The 18,840-nt window shown below is 49.3% G+C and overlaps 1 protein-coding gene across 13 annotated transcripts in view; it reads left to right on the top strand.

Moving 5' to 3' along the window:
- The window catches only part of med12 (mediator complex subunit 12), a 35,093-nt gene that overhangs the window by 15,520 nt on the left and 733 nt on the right, over window positions 1-18,840 (top strand). The window contains exons 23-43 of one of the 13 annotated variants that reach the window (XM_060062702.1): window positions 180-300; window positions 1,467-1,577; window positions 1,742-1,855; window positions 2,326-2,462; window positions 3,474-3,653; window positions 4,063-4,134; window positions 4,271-4,425; window positions 5,321-5,482; window positions 6,357-6,558; window positions 7,628-7,737; window positions 8,217-8,352; window positions 8,866-9,015; window positions 11,079-11,444; window positions 12,260-12,407; window positions 12,853-13,061; window positions 13,969-14,043; window positions 16,013-16,269; window positions 16,780-17,029; window positions 17,759-17,863; window positions 17,903-18,118; window positions 18,689-18,770. In XM_060062702.1, the coding sequence (XP_059918685.1) occupies window positions 180-300; window positions 1,467-1,577; window positions 1,742-1,855; window positions 2,326-2,462; window positions 3,474-3,653; window positions 4,063-4,134; window positions 4,271-4,425; window positions 5,321-5,482; window positions 6,357-6,558; window positions 7,628-7,737; window positions 8,217-8,352; window positions 8,866-9,015; window positions 11,079-11,444; window positions 12,260-12,407; window positions 12,853-13,061; window positions 13,969-14,043; window positions 16,013-16,269; window positions 16,780-17,029; window positions 17,759-17,863; window positions 17,903-18,118; window positions 18,689-18,770 (3,358 nt within the window). Of the gene's footprint in view, window positions 1-179; window positions 301-1,466; window positions 1,578-1,741; window positions 1,856-2,325; window positions 2,463-3,473; window positions 3,654-4,062; window positions 4,135-4,270; window positions 4,426-5,320; window positions 5,483-6,356; window positions 6,559-7,627; window positions 7,738-8,216; window positions 8,353-8,865; window positions 9,016-11,078; window positions 11,445-12,259; window positions 12,408-12,852; window positions 13,062-13,968; window positions 14,044-16,012; window positions 16,270-16,779; window positions 17,030-17,755; window positions 18,119-18,688; window positions 18,771-18,840 lie in introns of all 13 variants that reach the window. The other 12 variants (XM_060062704.1, XM_060062700.1, XM_060062706.1 and 9 more) reach the window with 12 other exon arrangements.

The following is an 18,840-nucleotide window of genomic DNA, read 5'->3' as shown; positions in this document are numbered from 1 at the left end:
ACACCCTCTAGACTATCCTGCCCCTTGCTGCCCTTGCACTCTTAAAGCTGGAGTACGCAATTGGAAGAAACCTGCCAGAGTAAGCTAGACCTTGAAAGTATCTGACCAAAAACAGGGAGCCCCTCCATGGATCCAATAATTAGTACCGCAGCTTTAATAAATACGTTCTTGTTCCCTAGGTCAGCGACCTGTCGTTCCACGACTCCCTGGCCACCTTCGTGGCCATCCTGATCGCCAGACAGTGTCTGCTGCTGGAGGACTTGGTGCGCTGTGTGGCCATCCCCTCCCTCCTCAACGCAGGTACGCCCCCCCCCCCGCGCCGCTGCCCGAGGAACCACCCGTAGACGGAGAACCAAAGAGAACCCAGAAATTCAAAATTAGATTTTACGCGAGACACAACCAAGTCATAACAGGCCTCTCTTACTCCCTCCCAGTGTGCCGTGACTCATTTTATCCGCTCTTCAAATCTCCGACACTCGAGTCTTAATTTGGAATTATTTTGTGTGCGTGTATATTTTTTGTGCCTCTTGAAAAACCCGCAAGATAAGCCCGTGCCAGCAGCACTTTTCTGTGCCGGGTCATTTCAAAGCGTCTATCTCAAAGCCATGGGCCCCAGTTCTAAATGGATTTATAGCATATAGCAGCCGGTCTCTGGGGCCTTCTGAAAGGCTGGACATTCGAGCTGTATAAATGCATTAGGTCTCTCTCCCCCTCTCTCTCTGTCCCTCTCTCGCGCTCTCTCCCTGAGAGCAGTAAACATGGTTCGTTTGATCTGGGTCCATCAAGTCCGTGTTTGCTTTGTGCCCCAGCCACCTTTTCCCTCTTTCTCGCTCTCCCTCTCTCGCTCCCCGCTGCCGTGTTCTCTCCCAGCTTGGAGACAAACAGCGATTCACTGTCGAGACTCTAATGCCATGCCAACCCCGGCGTTACACCGCTCGCAAACACTTTGTTCCGTGGCCCCTCTCTCTCCTCACACTCTCTTTCACATGTTCTCTCGGAAAATGGCACTTTCCCTTTTTCAAACTTCTGGAGACGATCTAGGGCACTGTTTAAATTTAGACGTCTCCACTGGGGAGACATCATGTCATGTGTTGGGTCTTGGGACCATTACCTCACCTGTGTACTCTCTGTCCCCCACCCCCTTTCAGATTTAGACGTCTCTACTTGAGATGCCTCCTGTGTTGGGTCTAGGGACCATGACACATGATGACGTCTAGACTTGGAAGACGTCATGTCATGTGTTGGGTCTTGGGACCATTATCTCACCTCTGTACTCTGTCCCCCTCCCCTTCAGATTTACTCGTCTCGACTTGAGATGCCTCATGTGTTTCGTCTTGGGACTATAACCTCACCTTTTTGCTCTATCCCCCCCTCCCTTCAAATTTAGGCATCTCGACTTGAGGTGCATCGTGTGTCGTGTCTTGGGACCATAGCCTCACCTGTGCACTCTCTCCTCGTCTCCCCAGCTTGCAGTGAGCAGGACTCTGAGCCGGGAGCCAGGCTCACCTGCCGCATCCTGCTACACCTCTTCAAGACCCCCCAGCGTAACCCTGTTCCTCAAGACGGGGCCAAGTCAGGTACAACCGTCCCCATCACCTACCCCCCTGTCTAAACTCTCATTACTTCCACTTGCCTCTGGCTGTCTGTTCTGGAAGTGCCCTTGTTTTCTCACATTCAATGATTTTAAGACATTTCTGACCCGTACAATGATCAGTTGTTTCTGGGTTTAATCCCCCTACAGAAAAATCCCCGGTTGGTATCCGGTCGTCCTGCGATCGCCATCTGCTCGCCGCGTCCCAGAACAGCATAGTGGTGGGCGCAGTGTTCGCCGTCCTCAAGGCTGTCTTTATGTTGGGTAAGAGATGTTCCTTTATTCCTGCACAGACACTTATAAGCACTCGGGGAGAACTCCTATTACTGAAAGGGTGACACTTGCAACACCAAATTTCAAATGGAGAATGACATTACAAAATATTTAATGTCAGCTTGCTCTTTAACATGGATTTGGTAACTCTCTAACTCTTATTCGCACAACCAGATATGCAGAATCCAAACAGTTCCTTCTAGTGAAGGATTATCTTTGGGAAGTCACTCCTTGCTGCAACCCGTTCCGCGTGTGTGTGTGTGTGTGTGTGTGTGTGTGTGTGTGTGTGTGTGTGTGTGTGTGTGTGTGTGTGTGTGTGTGTGTGTGTGTGTGTGTGTGTGTGTGTGTGTGTGTGTGTGTGTGTGTGTGTGTGTGTGTGTGGGCCTCTGGGTTTTTACCCCATGAATACATTCATCACCCGGGACAGAAAAGTGACTTCTTCTTCTCCATGTTTAATTCAGGCGACGCAGAGCTCCGAGGCTCGGGCCTCTCGCATCCCGCCGGCCACGACGACCTATCGGGAGGCCGCAGCGTCTCCATAGAAACGGCCAGTCTGGATGTGTACGCAAAGTATGTGCTGAAGAGCATCTGCCAGCAGGTACGTGTCAATTTGATTTAATGTTTCTTTATTTTTTTACAAAATAAACGACCGTTGTGTGAATTAGGTTGTGTGTGTGAAAAGGTGTTTGAGTAGGTTTTCAGCAGGCCTGCTGACGCTCGCCCCGTCGGGCTTTTGGGCAGTACCAAAGGACGTCTGGAAATAGATGTTTCGTCTCCTTTACCCTTTTGAAGATGATCCGCTTTGGCTATCACGCTGTTGGAGTCATATTATGTCTTGCCAAGCTCTAAATATGTAAGTTATGCACTTTGTGCTGTATTTTATGAACAGGCACATCTTGCACTAGTGGAACATGTTGCTCAATGAAAAAAGAGGACACCGTAAACCACGAACGGGCCATAAAACTAGACTATTTTTACATTGACTAACTTATATCATCGGATGCCCAAACTGCATCCATAGTGTCTTTTTTTTTTTTTAGTTCTTTCTCGCCGGCAGATGTCAGTTATCGGTCGTAGAGACAGTGTGCCAGAGCGGTTGCCGGAATAGCAGATGGCTGAATGTGGCCTTTTTTTTGTTCTCAGGGGACATGCGAACGCTTTGCTGTTAGCAAGTGTTGTTTAAGCGTGTGCTGTGCTGCTCCAGTGAGGGGGGGGTGTGGGGGGGGGGGGGGGGGGGGGTGGTTGTAGCGACCCCTACTGCCGGTTGGTTTGTCTCATCGGCATCCAGCAGCAGCCATGGCTGCTCTGCATAACGAACAAGACTGTATAATGAACATGGCTTCACATTGTGCTCATGCTAAGGCTTCGCTGTCGCCCACAACAGAGTGGGGGCTTTCTATTCCGGTGACGGGGGTTGTGTTGACCTTCGACAATTTTATTTTATTTATTATATATTTTTTAAATAATCCCCGGCCACGGCTCGACGGCCGCTCGCCCACGACGGGTCTCCGACTCCTCCCGTCCCTCCCCCCCGGTGTCTCCAGATCGTTGGCACCGTGCCGCCGTGCTGTTGACTTTCGTAACCCCCTGTGCGCCGCTCCCTCCCCAGGAGTGGGTGGGGGAGCGCTGCCTGAAGTCCCTGTCGGAGGACAGCAGCGCCCTGCAGGACCCGGTGCTGGTCAACATCCAGGCCCAGCGGCTGCTGCAGCTCATCTGCTACCCCCACCGCCAGCTGGACAGCGACGACGGGGACAACCCCCAGCGGCAGCGCATCACGCGCATCCTGCAGGTGGGCACCCCCCATCCCCCCCACCCCCCTATGGTCCCCCCCCCTCCTCCTCCCCTACTTATCCTCATCCTGCAGGTGGACACACCCCCTCTCTACTCCCCCCCCCCCCCCCCCCCCTCCTCTCCATATCTTCATTCTGCAGGTGGCCACACCCACACCATTCCTTCCCCTCATCCTTCAGGTAGACACACCCACCCTCTAGCCCCCCCCCCCTATATCCTCTTACTACAGGTGCCCACACCCACCCTCTAGTCCCCCTCCCCTCCTTATCCTCATCATTCTCTTGCCCAACAGCACACTCTAGTCCCCACCTCCTCATCCTGTGGGGGCCCATTGTGTAAGTCAACACTGCCACCTGTTGGCACCAAGGTGAACTGCTGAACGATTCTCTCCCCTCCGTCCTCTCCAGAACATGGACCAGTGGACCATGAGGCAGTCGTCCCTGGAGCTGCAGCTGATGATCAAACAGAGCACCAACAGCGTGAGCGTCCTAACCTTTACCTCCTGTCGACCAGTGGAATCACTAAGCGGGGGGGGGGGGGGGGGGGGGGGGCTTTTGTGCTCTGATTTGCTTCTCAACCACTAAGATGATCAACGCCTTCCACCTCTAAAACCAGGAGCTCCACTCTCTGCTGGAGAACATCGCCAAGGCCACCATCGAGGTGTTCCAGAAGTCTGCGGAGATGAACTCCATGTACCCCTCGGGGAGCGGCGACGGCAACCCCTCCTCTGACAACAACAGCAGCAACAGCAAGATGAAGCCCATCCTCAGGTGGGTCTGCGCGTCCTCTGGGGTCCCTGCTGAACTCTGACCTATTGGAGTCTCTGCTGAACTCTGACCTGTTGGAGTCTCTGCTGAACTCTGACCTGTCGGAGCCTCTGCTGAACTCTGACCTGTTGGAGCCTCTGCTGAACTCTGACCTGTTGGAGCCTCTGCTGAACTCTGACCTGTTGGAGCCTCTGCTGAACTCTGACCTGTTGGAGTCTCTGCTGAACTCTGACCTGTTGGAGTCTCTGCTGAACTCTGACCTGTTGGAGTCTCTGCTGAACTCTGACCTGTTGGAGTCTCTGCTGAACTCTGACCTGTTGGAGTCTCTGCTGAACTCTGACCTGTTGGAGCCTCTGCTGAACTCTGACCTGTTGGAGTCTCTGCTGAACTCTGACCTGTTGGAGTCTCTGCTGAACTCTGACCTGTTGGAGTCTCTGCTGAACTCTGACCTGTTGGAGTCTCTGCTGAACTCTGACCTGTTGGAGTCTCTGCTGAACTCTGACCTGTTGGAGTCTCTGCTGAACTCTGACCTGTTGGAGCCTCTGCTGAACTCTGACCTGTTGGAGCCTCTGCTGAACTCTGACCTGTTGCTGCGGCTCGGTTCTAAATATTTAGAGAAATGGGATTTTATAACTCCATGCTAACGTGAGACATTAGTATACTATTCAGCTATAAGCAGCACCTAAACACCCTAGTAGCACACCACACTATCCTGTTGTATGCATTTAGTGTAAGCCATAGTGATGGTATACACAGCAGTGGGAAAGAAACTCCTGTATACAAACAGAAATCACTAGCCTTGGGTCATCCTGCATACACACCAGTGGGAAGAAGGGAAAGAAAACCTAATAGTAAACAGTCTCTGACATCTCCCTCTTCTGCCTTGCGTCCCCCCCAGCTCCTCGGAGCGGTCGGGGGTGTGGTTGGTGGCCCCCCTCATAGCCAAGCTGCACACCTCGGTGCAGGGCCACGTGCTGAAGGCGGCCGGGGACGAGCTGGAGAAGGGCCAGCATCTGGGCTCCTCCTCGCGCAAGGAGAGGGACCGGCAGAAACAGAAGAGGTCTGTTCACACGGTCCAATCGCACGCCTCGGTTCAGCCTGTTTATAAACAAACCAATCACACGCCTTGGTTCATCCTGTATACAAACGCATCAAATGCTAGTGTATTGTATGCATCGCTGTATATATAAACGCACACGCCCGTGTGTATATCGCTGTATATATACGCGCATGCGCGTGTGTATATCGCTGTGTATATATACACGCACACGCGTGGGTATATCGCTGTATATATAAGCGCACGGCACGCGCGTGTGTATATCGCTGTATATATACGCTCACACGCGCGTGTATATCGCTGTATATATACGCACACACACGCGTGTGTGTATATCGCTGTATATATTCACGCACGCAATGGAACACCCTGAGTTCAACACATTCGCCATGGCACCCCGATCCGATTTTAAAGGTGCCATATTATACCAACAGGTGTGAGGTTGATTAGCCATTACAAGCCGTTTTGAAAATGTGGAGCTTCTGACAAGTGGGCGTGGCCACCTAGATGTATGACGGATAGATGAGCAACGTTTGCCACAGTTCACTCGGTAGGCAGATAGACTGATCTATCCAGCACACATCTTGGTGGCCACGCCCACTTGTGATGTCAGAAGAGGCAGATTTTCAAAGCTGCTTGTAAGAGCTAATCACACTCACACCTGATGGTATAATACGCCACCTTTTAATATTAAAGAAAGGAGGGTCTGCAGCACACTGTTTTAACGCTCCAGAAGTGGCTTTATTAACAGGCAACGTTTCGATCGCTAGGGATCTGCCATCTTTTTAAGACCATTTAATAGCACACATGGGGAAAAAAGTGAATTTGCGCCGTCACTCCATTGAAGTGACCTGAACCCCGCCCCGTGTGTCCCCAGCATGTCCCTGCTGAGTCAGCAGCCCTTCCTCTCCCTGGTGCTCACCTGTCTGAAGGGCCAGGACGAGCAGAGGGAGGGCCTGCTCACCTCGCTCTACAGCCAGGTGCAGCAGATCGTCACCAACTGGCGGGAGGACCAGTACCAGGACGACTGCAAGGCCAAGCAGATGATGCACGAGGCCCTGAAGCTGAGGCTCAACCTGGTACGCTGGTGGCCGTGGTGGTGGTGGTGAGCCTGGACCAATCTCGCAGTGCCCGTGGTTCTTTCTGTAAGGTCGGGCTCCCCTCCCGTGCAGAAAGGTTTCTGCTCAGTACGAGATACCCCCGACCCAACCATATCAAATATGAGGCTAAATACGATCGGCAGAGGAGCTCCCTTGGAGAGATTCTCAACAACAACAAAGAGATGGCTGCCGCTGATGTCGAACGAGCCTGGCATCGCCAGAGGAATTGCAGAGAGCATCATCTGCAGCCATCTTTGTTGTGGCTGAGAAAGCCCCTATGGCAATACTCTACGGTGACATCGTATTTATCCCGGCTCATATTTGATAAATGGTTGTGATTTGGTTGGTGTTTCTCCTACCGGGCAGAAATCGTTTTGGATAAGAGGAGAGCCAGACCTTACCTGCAGAGCAAATGGAACATGAGCCCGCCAGATCAGTTTGGTTCCCTAGGCTAGTGGTAGTTCTACACAGCGATAAGGGATCGCAGACGTTTACGGTATACGAGGCAATGGCGAATTGTCAAATGGTGAGAATTTGACAATTACCAGCTGGTGAAAACGTAGACTGAAAATAACCATTTCCCTTCTCTACATATGTTAAGTCGTGTACAATGCCTGCCCACCAACAGCTATGATGTTGAAAACTAATATGCTGTTGACAGTAAAGTATACAGCCTACCCGGCACTTTACTATGAAGGAATGAATATAAATGAATAATGAATGATCTTTATTGTCATCGTACAAGACAACTACATTTTGTAGATGCAGTCCTCCAGCTCCACAGTTCTATAAATATAAAATCTAAATATATAATATAAAAACAATATAAATTGATATTGTTGTTTTTACATTATATATTTATATATAATATAGGGAGTTGAACAACCCTAACTAAAAAAGACCTCCCGGTCTAAACTTTGAGTATAGATTCCTAGCAGTCAATCCCCACTGCTTACTACGAGGGCCTTAGGGGAGCTGGATGTCGACTTGTCGAGTGTGAGTCACTGGTGTGAACGAGTTGACCAATGGCGTGTCTCCGCGGGGGCAGGTGGGCGGGATGTTCGACACGGTGCAGCGCAGCACGCAGCAGACCACCGAGTGGGCGGTGCTCCTCCTGGACATCATCAGCAGCGGCACGGTGGACATGCAGTCCAACAAGTGAGGCCCGTCTGTGCGGGGGATCCCATTGGATAATGGAGTTCTAATGACGATAGGGGCCATGGGGGGGAGGTTCACAGCTGTAACTGGAGGGGAAAATGATTTATGTCGGGTAGGGGTCTTTTAGGAAATGGGTTGATCACTAGACCAAGGTATTTGTATATATTCTCACACTATGTGGCTATAATTGAATTACTTTAATTTATATTTTTCTGATCCAACACTGTATCCGAGTCAAGTGAGTTCCTGAATATGTGATACTACTATCACTATTTAGTTTAGGCCATTGTCCCTTTTCATCAAAAGTGTCTTCAGCCTCATTTTAAACGCATGTCGTTGATGAGCAGGTAGGGGTCTGGCTCAAGGAGGCCCCAGGTCATCTACAAATCGGCCCAGACACCCTGATCACCGCTAGACCCTCGTGCCTGCCATCAACACTAAACCCAGTCACTGACTCACGCCGTGTCTCTCTGCCGCAGCGAGCTGTTCACCACGGTGCTGGACATGCTCAGCGTGCTCATCAACGGCACGCTGGCGGCGGACATGTCCAGCATCTCCCAGGGCAGCATGGAGGAGAACAAGAGGGCCTACATGAACCTGGTGAAGAAGCTCCGGGTGAGAGAGAGAGAGAGAGAGAGGGCGCCTCGTGTCCCCGCACGACTCCACACGCTGGGCCCGGTCTGCTCGCATGTGTGACACTGAAGATATGGAGCTCTGCTGACGACAAAATATAGACACAACCCTCCAAATATATCTTTAGTTTTTTTTTTACTAGTGCATGACCGTCCTTGTGTTCACTTTGACTTTACGGCGCAGACTTGATTGTTTGGTCGTCTCTAAATATAGAGATCCTTTAATCATTCCAAATGTTCTAAATGCTGGCCAGTCACAGTTTCACCCAGTTAACCACCAATTGTTAACTTGCACAACAGAAATGCCCTATCCACTTAAGAAACCCAACCAGAATAGCACATTGAGAGAGTTAAAACTCCACGCAAATACTAAAATATATCTTCCCGGAAAAAAACACAACCCAAACTGAACCTTAAATAGGTCAATTGGACCTGGTATTTGATATTTCTAACACCGCCTTCTTCCCCGCCCTTGCCTCTCCTTGCCACGCCACAGAAAGAGCTGGGCGACAGGCAGTCGGAGAGTCTGGAGAAGGTCCGCCAGCTGCTCCCTCTCCCCAAGCAGACCAGGGACGTCATCACCTGCGAGCCCCAGGGCTCGCTCATAGACACCAAGGGCAACAAGATCGCCGGCTTCGAGAAGGAGGTAGGACTCCGCCTCCTCAGAGTGGTCCACCACAGACGGGTCGTTTCAGAGCACGCCACACGCCCCAGTGCGTTCCCATGACCCAAGCTTCTGTCCATGGATGAATGTTTTCAAATTCAATCGTACACACGGAAGATTTTATATTATTATATTTACGCGACTGTAGGAATGATTGAAGAGCTAATATTTGGGATGCTGTGTGAGATTCTGTTTAGAGTTTAGGGACAATCTGACAATGTTCTGAGTAAATTCATTTTTTTTTACTACATTTTAGATCTTGCCCCTGACCCCATGTTACAAAAAAGTGTTGAACTACAACTGAAGCCAATATAAAACTCAACCATCAGCACGGCAGAACATGTTAAACTAAACTAATCAGGCAAAACCGCTTTGGAAAATAATTAAAACGGAAATGAAAACTCTAAATGAAATAAAATAAAGTGAGCTAATAAAAATCCCAAAAGCAAAAAAAAACCTTGGTAGGTACCTCCACCACCTCTCTAACCCAGCCTTTCTCAAAGTGGGTGCCGCGTGACTGTGTCAGGTGTGCCGCCAAAAAATTACGTATTCTGATATTTAATTAAACAAAAAAAATAATCTGACATTTCCTATATGACATATATGAATATATTGAATACATAAATACATTCTTTCTTACGTATGAATGGATTAATAAAATTGTAAAGTCATTTTAGTTAAACAAATATATAAAATTAACCATAAAAATCTGTCTCACGTAACGTGACGTCCCCACCGGTGTCGGCGTGACAGCGCAGCACACAGCACATTGTTTTATAATTTAACCGTGAAAATACATTTCACAAAGAGCAAGGAACAAGCATCATGGATCGTTTTTTAAAAAGAAAAGCCCCACAAGAACCAGACATGATTGACTGGTTCTTGAAATGGAGCCTCAGCCTACTACTTCATGCGAGCCTTCGTCCACCAGCTCTGAGTCTGCACCAAAGGTCGCAAAGGTAGATAAGGCTAAAAAGAGAACATACAACGACAATTACCTCAAACTTGGCTTCATCAGTACTGGGGATGAAGCATGCCCTCTCCCTTTGTGTCTAATATGTGGGATGAAACTGTCAAACCAAGGGATGGTTCCGAGCAAACTTAAAAGACACCTGACCACTAATCATCCATCACTTGCTGACAAGGATGCTGAATATTTTGTTCGAATTATATTTTGAAAAGTCAACACAGCCGTCAAGAACAAATGATGATTAAATCTGCAAAAGTCTCGGAGAAGGCACTGGAAGCTAGCTACCTCGTAGCTGAAATAGTAGCTAAAACAAAGACGCCCCACACTATTGCAGAGACTGTAATTATGCCAGCCTGTACAGCGATTGTAAACAAAATGCTAGGGCCTCGAGCTGCAAAAGAAATTCCAAAGGTCCCGCTGTCGGATTGTACAATAGGGAGGCGAATCAATGACATGTCTGGATATTGAAGCTGCCGTTTTGGGGAAAATCAAGACAAGTGGACATTTTTCTTTACAACTTGATGAGTCAACAGACGTGAGTGGGCACGCTCAGCTCTTGGCAAATGTTCGGTTTGTGGATGGGGACCGTATTAGAGAGAATTTTCTATTTTGGAAATAGTGCTTGGAAACAAGCACTATGATGGAAAAACATTCCTGCTATCTCTGCACTTCATTTGAGTTCTCCTGGTCTCAATTTGTTGGGTTCTTGTATTGCCTGTGTTGCTGTATAGCTTGGGCGGTCCACCTCTTATGGTTTTATGGCATTTGTGTCTCTGATTTATTGTTTTGTGAAGCACTTTGTAAACCTGTGTTTTTAAAGGTGCTATAAAGTTGCTATGAAGTTGTTATTATTATTAATATGTACAGTTGTATAATGCTCTGTTCATTACTGTCCTGTCTAAATAAACAGGACATTTGCATTTACGTTTAGGCTATGCAGTGTCGTTTTTAATCATATTTTACACTGGGGTGCCTTGAGATTTTATGCACTTTTGAAAGGTGCCCTGGCTGAAAAAAGTTTGAGAAAGGCTGCTCTAACCCCATAACCCACCCCCGCGGCCCCCGCTCTCTCCAGGGCCTCCAAGTGTCCACCAAGCAGAAGATCTCCCCGTGGGACGTGTTCGAGGGCCTGAAGCACTCGGCGCCCCTCTCCTGGGGCTGGTTCGGCACGGTGCGCGTGGACCGCAAGGTCTCCCGGCTGGAGGAGCAGCAGCGCTTCCTGCTCTACCACACCCACCTGAAGCCCAAGCCCCGCAGCTACTACCTGGAGCCGCTGCCGCTGCCCCCGGAGGAGGAGGAGCCCCCCACGCCCCTCTCCCAGGAGCCCGAGAAGAAGATGGCGGAGGCGGCCAAGCCGGAGAAGAACGTGGCCAGCACGCCATCGGACTCCAGCAAGAAGAAGACCAACAAGAAGAAGAAGACGCAGGCCACCAAGACCGAGGTGGGGGGGGGGAAAGGCAGCCGACCAGTATTGAACCAGTACAGAGCCAGTACAGAGCCAGTACAGAGCCAGTACAGAGCCAGAACAGAGCCAGAACAGAGCCAGAACAGAGCCAGAACAGAGCCAGAACAGAGCCAGAACAGAGCCAGAACAGAGCCAGAACAGAGCCAGAACAGTACATGAAAAGAATATTGATATGTTTGTTAGTATTACTTGATTGCAAAAATGTCTATAGTTTTTAATTGTATGCTTGGAAGGTTTTATTTATTAACTTTTTTTACTTTTATCATTTGGATTTTTATTAAGTCATTACACATTTATAGGTTCTAATGAGCCAGTACAATACCAGTAACCTCTTGTTATTCGACATGTGTCCCGTGTTTCCGTTTGAATCCTGGGAAGTGTATTTTAGGAGGACTAATCCTAGGATGGGGAATGTTTGAGTGTGTTTGATCATTTAATGGATCCTTCTATAAGTTAAGATAACACTTTGTTAATCCCCGAAGGGAAATGCTGACGTTAGTGCAGCGAATACCACTGCAAAACGACGAAAATAGAGTAGAGTAGTATACAAACAAGAGTTGGAACACAAAGTAGAATGTGTATATGTACACAGTACTATTCAAAGCAAGTTGCAGGCAATGTATTAGGTTAATCTTGCTCAAGGATCCCTGCAGGCATTGGGTTTTGAACCCCTGCACTTTGCCGATGGGCTCAAACACTGTCCTGCTGATGTCCTACCTAATTCAGTGCGTTCATCAGTCTTTGTCAAAGCTTTTCATGTGTGGGTGTGTGTTGTTCCGTCCCCGACCCAGGACTTTGTGAGCCGCACGCCCAGCGGCGGGCCCTACGTGCCGGGCATGCAGCCTGACCTGATGATGAGCCAGCAGAACCCCTACGCCAGGATTGGCTACGGGCAGCAGCCTATCGGCATCTACGCCCAGAACCAGCCTCTCCCACCAGGTCAGCTCCTCACAGCACACCTGTTGTAGTGAGCAGCCCGTCGCCGTTCGCTTGGGACCTGGGACTCGTTTGACTATCATTAATCAAACTGTTCCGAAGTTATTGGGAATCTTCTGGGACAGCCTCTGTGTTTATGATTAATATTGTTATTTTCTATTAGAATTGGATTTTACTCGCATTGATTCATTTAGCTGTTATTCTTATGAAAGTAAGGTTTAAGGTCACAGAACAAGTTTTTGGTTGGGGTTTATTACAAGCTGTTGGTCCTAAACGTAGGAGTATATGACCATAGAAACGAGGTTCATCAGTTGTTTCGTCTTTTTCTTTGTAGCCCATGCACACCATGGCCGAATATAGTGAAAGCTTCACGGCAATAAAACCCCTTGTGATTCTGCCTCCCTCAATAAAAGGGACTTTATTCTAAATATCTGATGTCTCTTCTCAGGGGGTCCCGGGTTGGAGTCGCCATACCGCCCGAACCGCAACACCCAGATGAACAAGATGATGCCGGCGCGGCCCACCTACCCAGGCATGATGCCCAGCATCCCGGGCGGCATGATGATGGGCATGGACAAGCAGTACCCCATGGGCTACAAGCCCCAGCCCGCCATGCCCCAGGGCCAGATCCTGAGACAGCAGCTACAGGTCAGACTGGTGAGTCAGTCTGCACTGTGTAGACTTGACCAAAGGGGGGAGCTGTCGAGCTGGATACAATCATGTTGTTGTTGTTGTTGTTGTTGAGAAGCTTAGATTCAGGTGGTCTACAAGAGAATACCATAACCCAAGTAACAGTTAGAATGACAATTTGAATAACCACACAATAAATCAAATAGAATAAACTATGGTCCTAAAAAATGTATATATATTTTAGTGCTGTCAGTTAAACGCGTTAACGACGTTAACAGGGTTAAATTATTTTATCGTGCGATTAACGCAATTCTTTTATTTAAAAAAAAAAACAAGTTTTTTTTTTTTGGCCTCAAAACAAAGAAGCACTAGCTTGACCGCTATGTTCAAGGCAGTATCTTTGTATGTGCATCGTTTAATTGCACTATAGGCTTTTTTTTTTGTATCGTCCTGTTTTGATCAGTATATGCCAATGTTGTCAATAAAAAAAAATTTGCACAAGGCAAGCCGATAGACTTCTCCATGTTGATAAGAGCATTAAAATGGGAACAATTAATGGGACAAAGAAATGAAGGGATATATAGCATAGAGAAAAGAATTGCGATTAATCGCGAGTTAACCATGGCATTAATGCGATTAATCGCGAGTTAACCATGGCATTAATGCGATTAAATATTTTAATCGCTTGACAGCGCTAATATATTTACATGATAATAAGATGTGCATAAAAATGACAATGAGCTTTTTACACTTTGTAGCCACTATGAGATGTAAAGAGTGGCTGTGGCGTCAGTGAAGCCTGTTTTTAGTGAGATATGTGATGTAGAAGGCCCTTGCTTTCCCCGGGGGGGATAGGAGATGAGCAGGTGAGTGCTTACCAGCGTGTCCGCTGTGTGTGTGCGTGTGCTGCTCCGCCTAACTCTGTTTTCTTCAGAACCAGAGCATAATGGGCCAGCAGATGAGACAGATGACACCCAACCAGCCTTACACGCCCATGCAGCCCGCCCAGGTGACACAGTCGATTCAGCACAGTTAACAAACAAAACTTCACCCAAAGTGCTTTTTCAGTATAAGACAATTCTGGAGTACAAAAATTCAAAGACTCGCAGTTAAGATAATTCAAGCAAATAAAAAAGGGGTTAGAAATGCAAACAAATGCAACTAAAATTAATATAATAATAAAACACACCGTCAAAATGAAAATGAGCTAGCGAGAATGGATGACGAATAGAAATAGTGGGAAGCAGGGGGCTTGGGTGGGCAAGCGTCGTTGAGAGCGCAGTCTTAAGATAAGATACAACTTTATTAATCCCCCGTAAGAGAAATTGTTTGTTGCAAAAACAGCCGTGCAGCAGTGGAAGGACACAGAATAAAATGGCAATGCAATAAAACAATAAATACAAAGTGCTAATGCATAAGTAGACGCTTGTAGTTAAAATAGGGACAAAAACAAGACAAACAGAACCAACATCATGATGGGTGATGCATATACACATATATACGCATACCTAAACACACACACACACACATGCATATGCAAACACATAGACGTACACAAACGCAATCATCAGGCACTGTTGAACAGTCTAATGGCTGCCGGCACAAAGGAGCACCTGAAGCGCTCCGTCTTGCACCTGGGGAACATGAACCTGTGGCTGAAGGTGCTCCTCATCTGCCACAGCTCAGCATGGAGGGGATGGGAGGGGTTGCCCAGGGTGGACTTGGATGTAATCTGTAATGCAATGGGAGAGTCCCTCAATGTCCTCTGCGTGGTCTTCCTGGAACAGATCCCAGTCTGTTCTCTGGAAGCAGTCCTGCAGGGCCTCCTCAGCCTCTCTAGACCACACCTTCACAGTCCTGGTGGTAGCCGGCTGCTTGCTTACTACAGGCTTGTACACAGGTGTGAGGTGTATCGGGTTGTGGTCAGACTGGCGCTGGAGGAGCTGTATGCCTCCCTCACATTGGCATAAAGCAAGTCCAGGATTTTATTTCCTCTGGTTTTTCATTTCACATACTGTGTGAAGCTGGTCAGAGTTTTGGAGAGAGAGACATGATTGAAGTCTTGATTATCATGAGAGCTGTGGGGTGCCGAGTCTGTAGTCTCGCGACGGTAGAGTGGATGACGTCACAAGCGCGCGCCGCCACTGCAGACGGTGGTGCATACACAACAACAACAATGGCATGAGAGAACTCCCGAGGCAGATAGTAGGGCCTCACTCCCACAGCTAACAGTTCGATATCTGGAGCACAGATGCTCCCGTTCGCGGTAACACGTCCAGGGTTACACCATTTTGTGTTCACAAAGACGGATAGACCGCCTCCTTTCTTCTTACCGCTCTTGTCCCCTGTCCGCTCTCGCGAGCGTGAAGCCAGCCAACTCGATAGCACAGTCCGGTATATTCCTATATAGCCATGTCTCCGTGAAGCACATCAAACTACATTCCCGGCACACACACTGACCGCTCGCCAAGGCTGTTAGTTTTGTCTGTTTCGTTGGCCAACGATCTCACGTTCCCCATCACGATAGATGGAAGGCAAGGTTTAAATCTCCTGTGCGTCTCTCCCGTCTCAACCTTGCCTTCGTTCCGGCTCTCGTTCCCCTCCGCTGGCTCCTTAGCTCCGCAGGTAGGCCCGCGGGTGGGGCTCCACCAGCCCGGTACATCATCAGCCCTTCCCTCGTGGAGGCAATCATTGTTTGGTCCACGAGTATCACAAACTACGCTTAAAACTACACTTAAAACGCTAACTTAAACTAATGATCAAATGTGTTTAAAAGATAAAAGGCACCTTCTAGCGAGTACCAGAAAGATGGAAAGTTGAAATAATAGTAACGAGTAGAAGAAAAAGTGGGAACTGCGAGAGCTACTGCAACAGGAAGCCTCCCTCGACGGCGCCACTCCCCAACCTTAACCTTCACCTGGGGTAAAAAGCAAGAGTCGGCACTGAACCCCCACCCTCCCCGTGTCCTCTCCCTCCAGAACATCAACCAGGGCTACACCTCGTACGCCTCCCACATGGGCCTTCAGCAGCACCCCTCCCAGGCCGGCGGCGGTGGCGGTGGCGGTGGCGGCGGCGGCGGCGGCATCGTGCCCACCGCCTACGGGAACCAGAACTTCCAGGGCTCGCACCCCGGCGCCAACCCGGCGGCCGTGGACCCCCTGCGGCAGATGCAGCAGCGGCCCAGTGGCTATGTGCACCAGCAGGCGCCGGGCTACAACATGCAGAACACGCAGAGGTCAGGCCCTCGACCAGCACGCCATTTCATTACATTTTTACACATAGGGTATTTAGCCCTTGACGCTTTGATCCAAAGTGACTTACAATAAATACGCTCGTGTGTATTTACAATACTTTTGAACGTGAGGATCAGTTTTGTATTTCGTGAGCCTTTTGTGCGCTTTGCTTCCAGTTGTATTTTCATTCGGATTGGCGGAAAATAAAGGCTTGTAGCGTAGCACATTAACACATTCTTTGCTCTCCATCTCGCTACCTTTTCCTCTCTCACCCTCCCTCCGTCTTTCACTCTCCCCCGCTCTCTCTCTCTCACCCTCCCTTTGTATCTCACCCTGTCTTTTTCCTTCCCTCACTCTTTCTCCCTACCCTCTCTCTCTTTCTCCCTACCCTCTCTATCACTTTCTCCCTATCCTCTATCTCTCTTTCTCCCTACCCTCTCTCTCTCTCCCCCCCCTACCCTCTCTCTCTCCCCCTACCCTCTCTCTCTCTCTCTCTCCCGGCCGACCTCCAGGTTCCCCCACCAGGCGTTGCAGCAGCAGGCTCCCATCATGCACGGCCTGGGTCACATGCCGGCCCAGGGTGTCCACCCCGGCATGAGGCCCAATCAGATACTGGCAGAGCAGCAGCAGCAGCAACAGCAGCAGCAGCAGCAACAACAACAGCAACAGCAACAGCAGCAGCAGCAGCAGCAGCAGCAACAGCAGCAGCAACAACAACAACAGCAACAGTTCCTCAGACAGCAGGCCGCCCTCAGAGTATGTGTTTATGTTGATCCCCCTTTAGCGTAGTCTCAGAAATCGACCTTTAGATAAAGATCTACAGTTTACTACTGTAGCCAGCAGTAGTAAACTGTAAAAAATAAGGTGTCTCTGAATGTTTCAACAGTGGTCCGTAAAGACGGACCACTGTAGAAATACTAGAAAATTCTACAGTCCCCTTAAATCCCCTTCTGAAATCCATTCATGTAAATTAGTATTCTGCTCTAGAATATCTCCGTAACGAAACAGGAAACAAGGCCTAAATCCATCCCTTGCAGTTCTGTTTTCTTTGGCCAGGCTCGGTTGGGTCTCCCCCCAGAAGTTCTGCTGGAAAACAGTAGAGCTGCTGGATCCGAGACTTCCTCTAGACGGAGGGACTTGTATTTGCTGGTGTAACCCACGACTTTTTGGTTTAATAATTGTTTGCCTAAAAGTAGAAAACTGCCTTCATTGTTAGGCACAGTTGTTTCTCCTTTTGAAACAAGATGGTTTAGTTTCACAAGGTGGAGTGAAGTATTATAATTGTCAACAAATTTCTAGAATTGGATCTTAATTAAAAAGCACAAAATCATTCCAGATCATGAAGGGCTTTCTTCTGAGTTTCTCACAATTGGGTGAATTGGGAATTTAGGAATCGGAAGGACAAAAAGGCATTTTTTAACATTTTACTATTGATCTTTCATCCCCTCTCCCCTCTCTCCCTTTATTTCTGTCCTCCCTATCCAACAGCAGCAGCAACAACAACAGCAACAACAACAACAACAACAACAACAACAACAACAGCAGCAGCAACAACAGGTCCAGCAGCAACAACAACAACAACAACAGCAGCAGCAGGTCCAGCAGCAGCAGGTCCAGCAGCAGCAGGTCCAGCAGCAGCAGCAGCAGCAGCAACAGGTCCCGCCGCAGCAGCAGCAACAGGTCCCGCCGCAACAGCAGGTCCAGCAGGTCCAGCAGGTCCAGCAAGTCCAGCAGCAGCAGCAGCAGCAGCAGCAGCAGCAGCAGCAACAACAGGTAGCAACATCCCAGACCCCTACCCAAGCACAGAGCCAGGCGCTGGGCATGCAACCCCTGCCCCCACAGCAAACCATGGTAGGTTCCATTCGCTCAACGCCTGACTGTCTTTTAGCACCCCCCACTCCCACCCCAGGCAAACACTGCACTCAAGGAGCGGCCAGCTGTATGTGTATGTGGGGGGACAGTAGCATGGTGTTGTCACTCGACAGAGAAGAGAGCGAGAGACGGCACACCGGGTCTTAATTCGCCGTGTGTGGCCGACGCAGACCGGGTGTCGGTTCTTAGGGCAGACGGTTGTCCCCTCGTTGAACACGGACCCGAGTTAGTGTGCGGAATGAACACGCGTGTGGGGGCGTTGTGGCGGTAACGTTGGCGATGTTGACAACACGGAAAGTGCATGGAAAGCCCCCCCCCCCCCCCCCCCCCCCCCAAGCCAAAGCTCTCTTTGCGTCAGGAAAGGATCGGAGGTTAGGCTGAGGTATGAAGCTGTGTAGAGCCAGGACATATTCTATCCCCTTCCTCCCCCACCCCCCCACCTCTCCCCAGCATTGTTTTATTGCACATGTCATGGAATGGAAAACCTCGTGTGAACCGTGTGACTGACGTGAGGCGTTTGTCTCGTCTCTGTGCTGTCTCTGCTTCCAGTTCCCGAGGCAGGGCATGCAGCAGACCCAGCAGCAGCAGCAGACTGCAGCTCTGGTCCGGCAGCTGCAGCAGCAGCTCTCCAGTAAGTGCAGACGCTCTCTGTCTGTCCGTCTGTCTCTGTGTGCAGACATCGGCGGTTCACATCACCGTCC

The sequence above is a fragment of the Gadus macrocephalus genome, chromosome 10 (assembly GCF_031168955.1).
Source record: "Gadus macrocephalus chromosome 10, ASM3116895v1".
Classification (NCBI taxonomy): Eukaryota; Metazoa; Chordata; class Actinopteri; order Gadiformes; family Gadidae; genus Gadus; species Gadus macrocephalus.
This window is presented reverse-complemented; position numbering and strand designations above follow the sequence as displayed.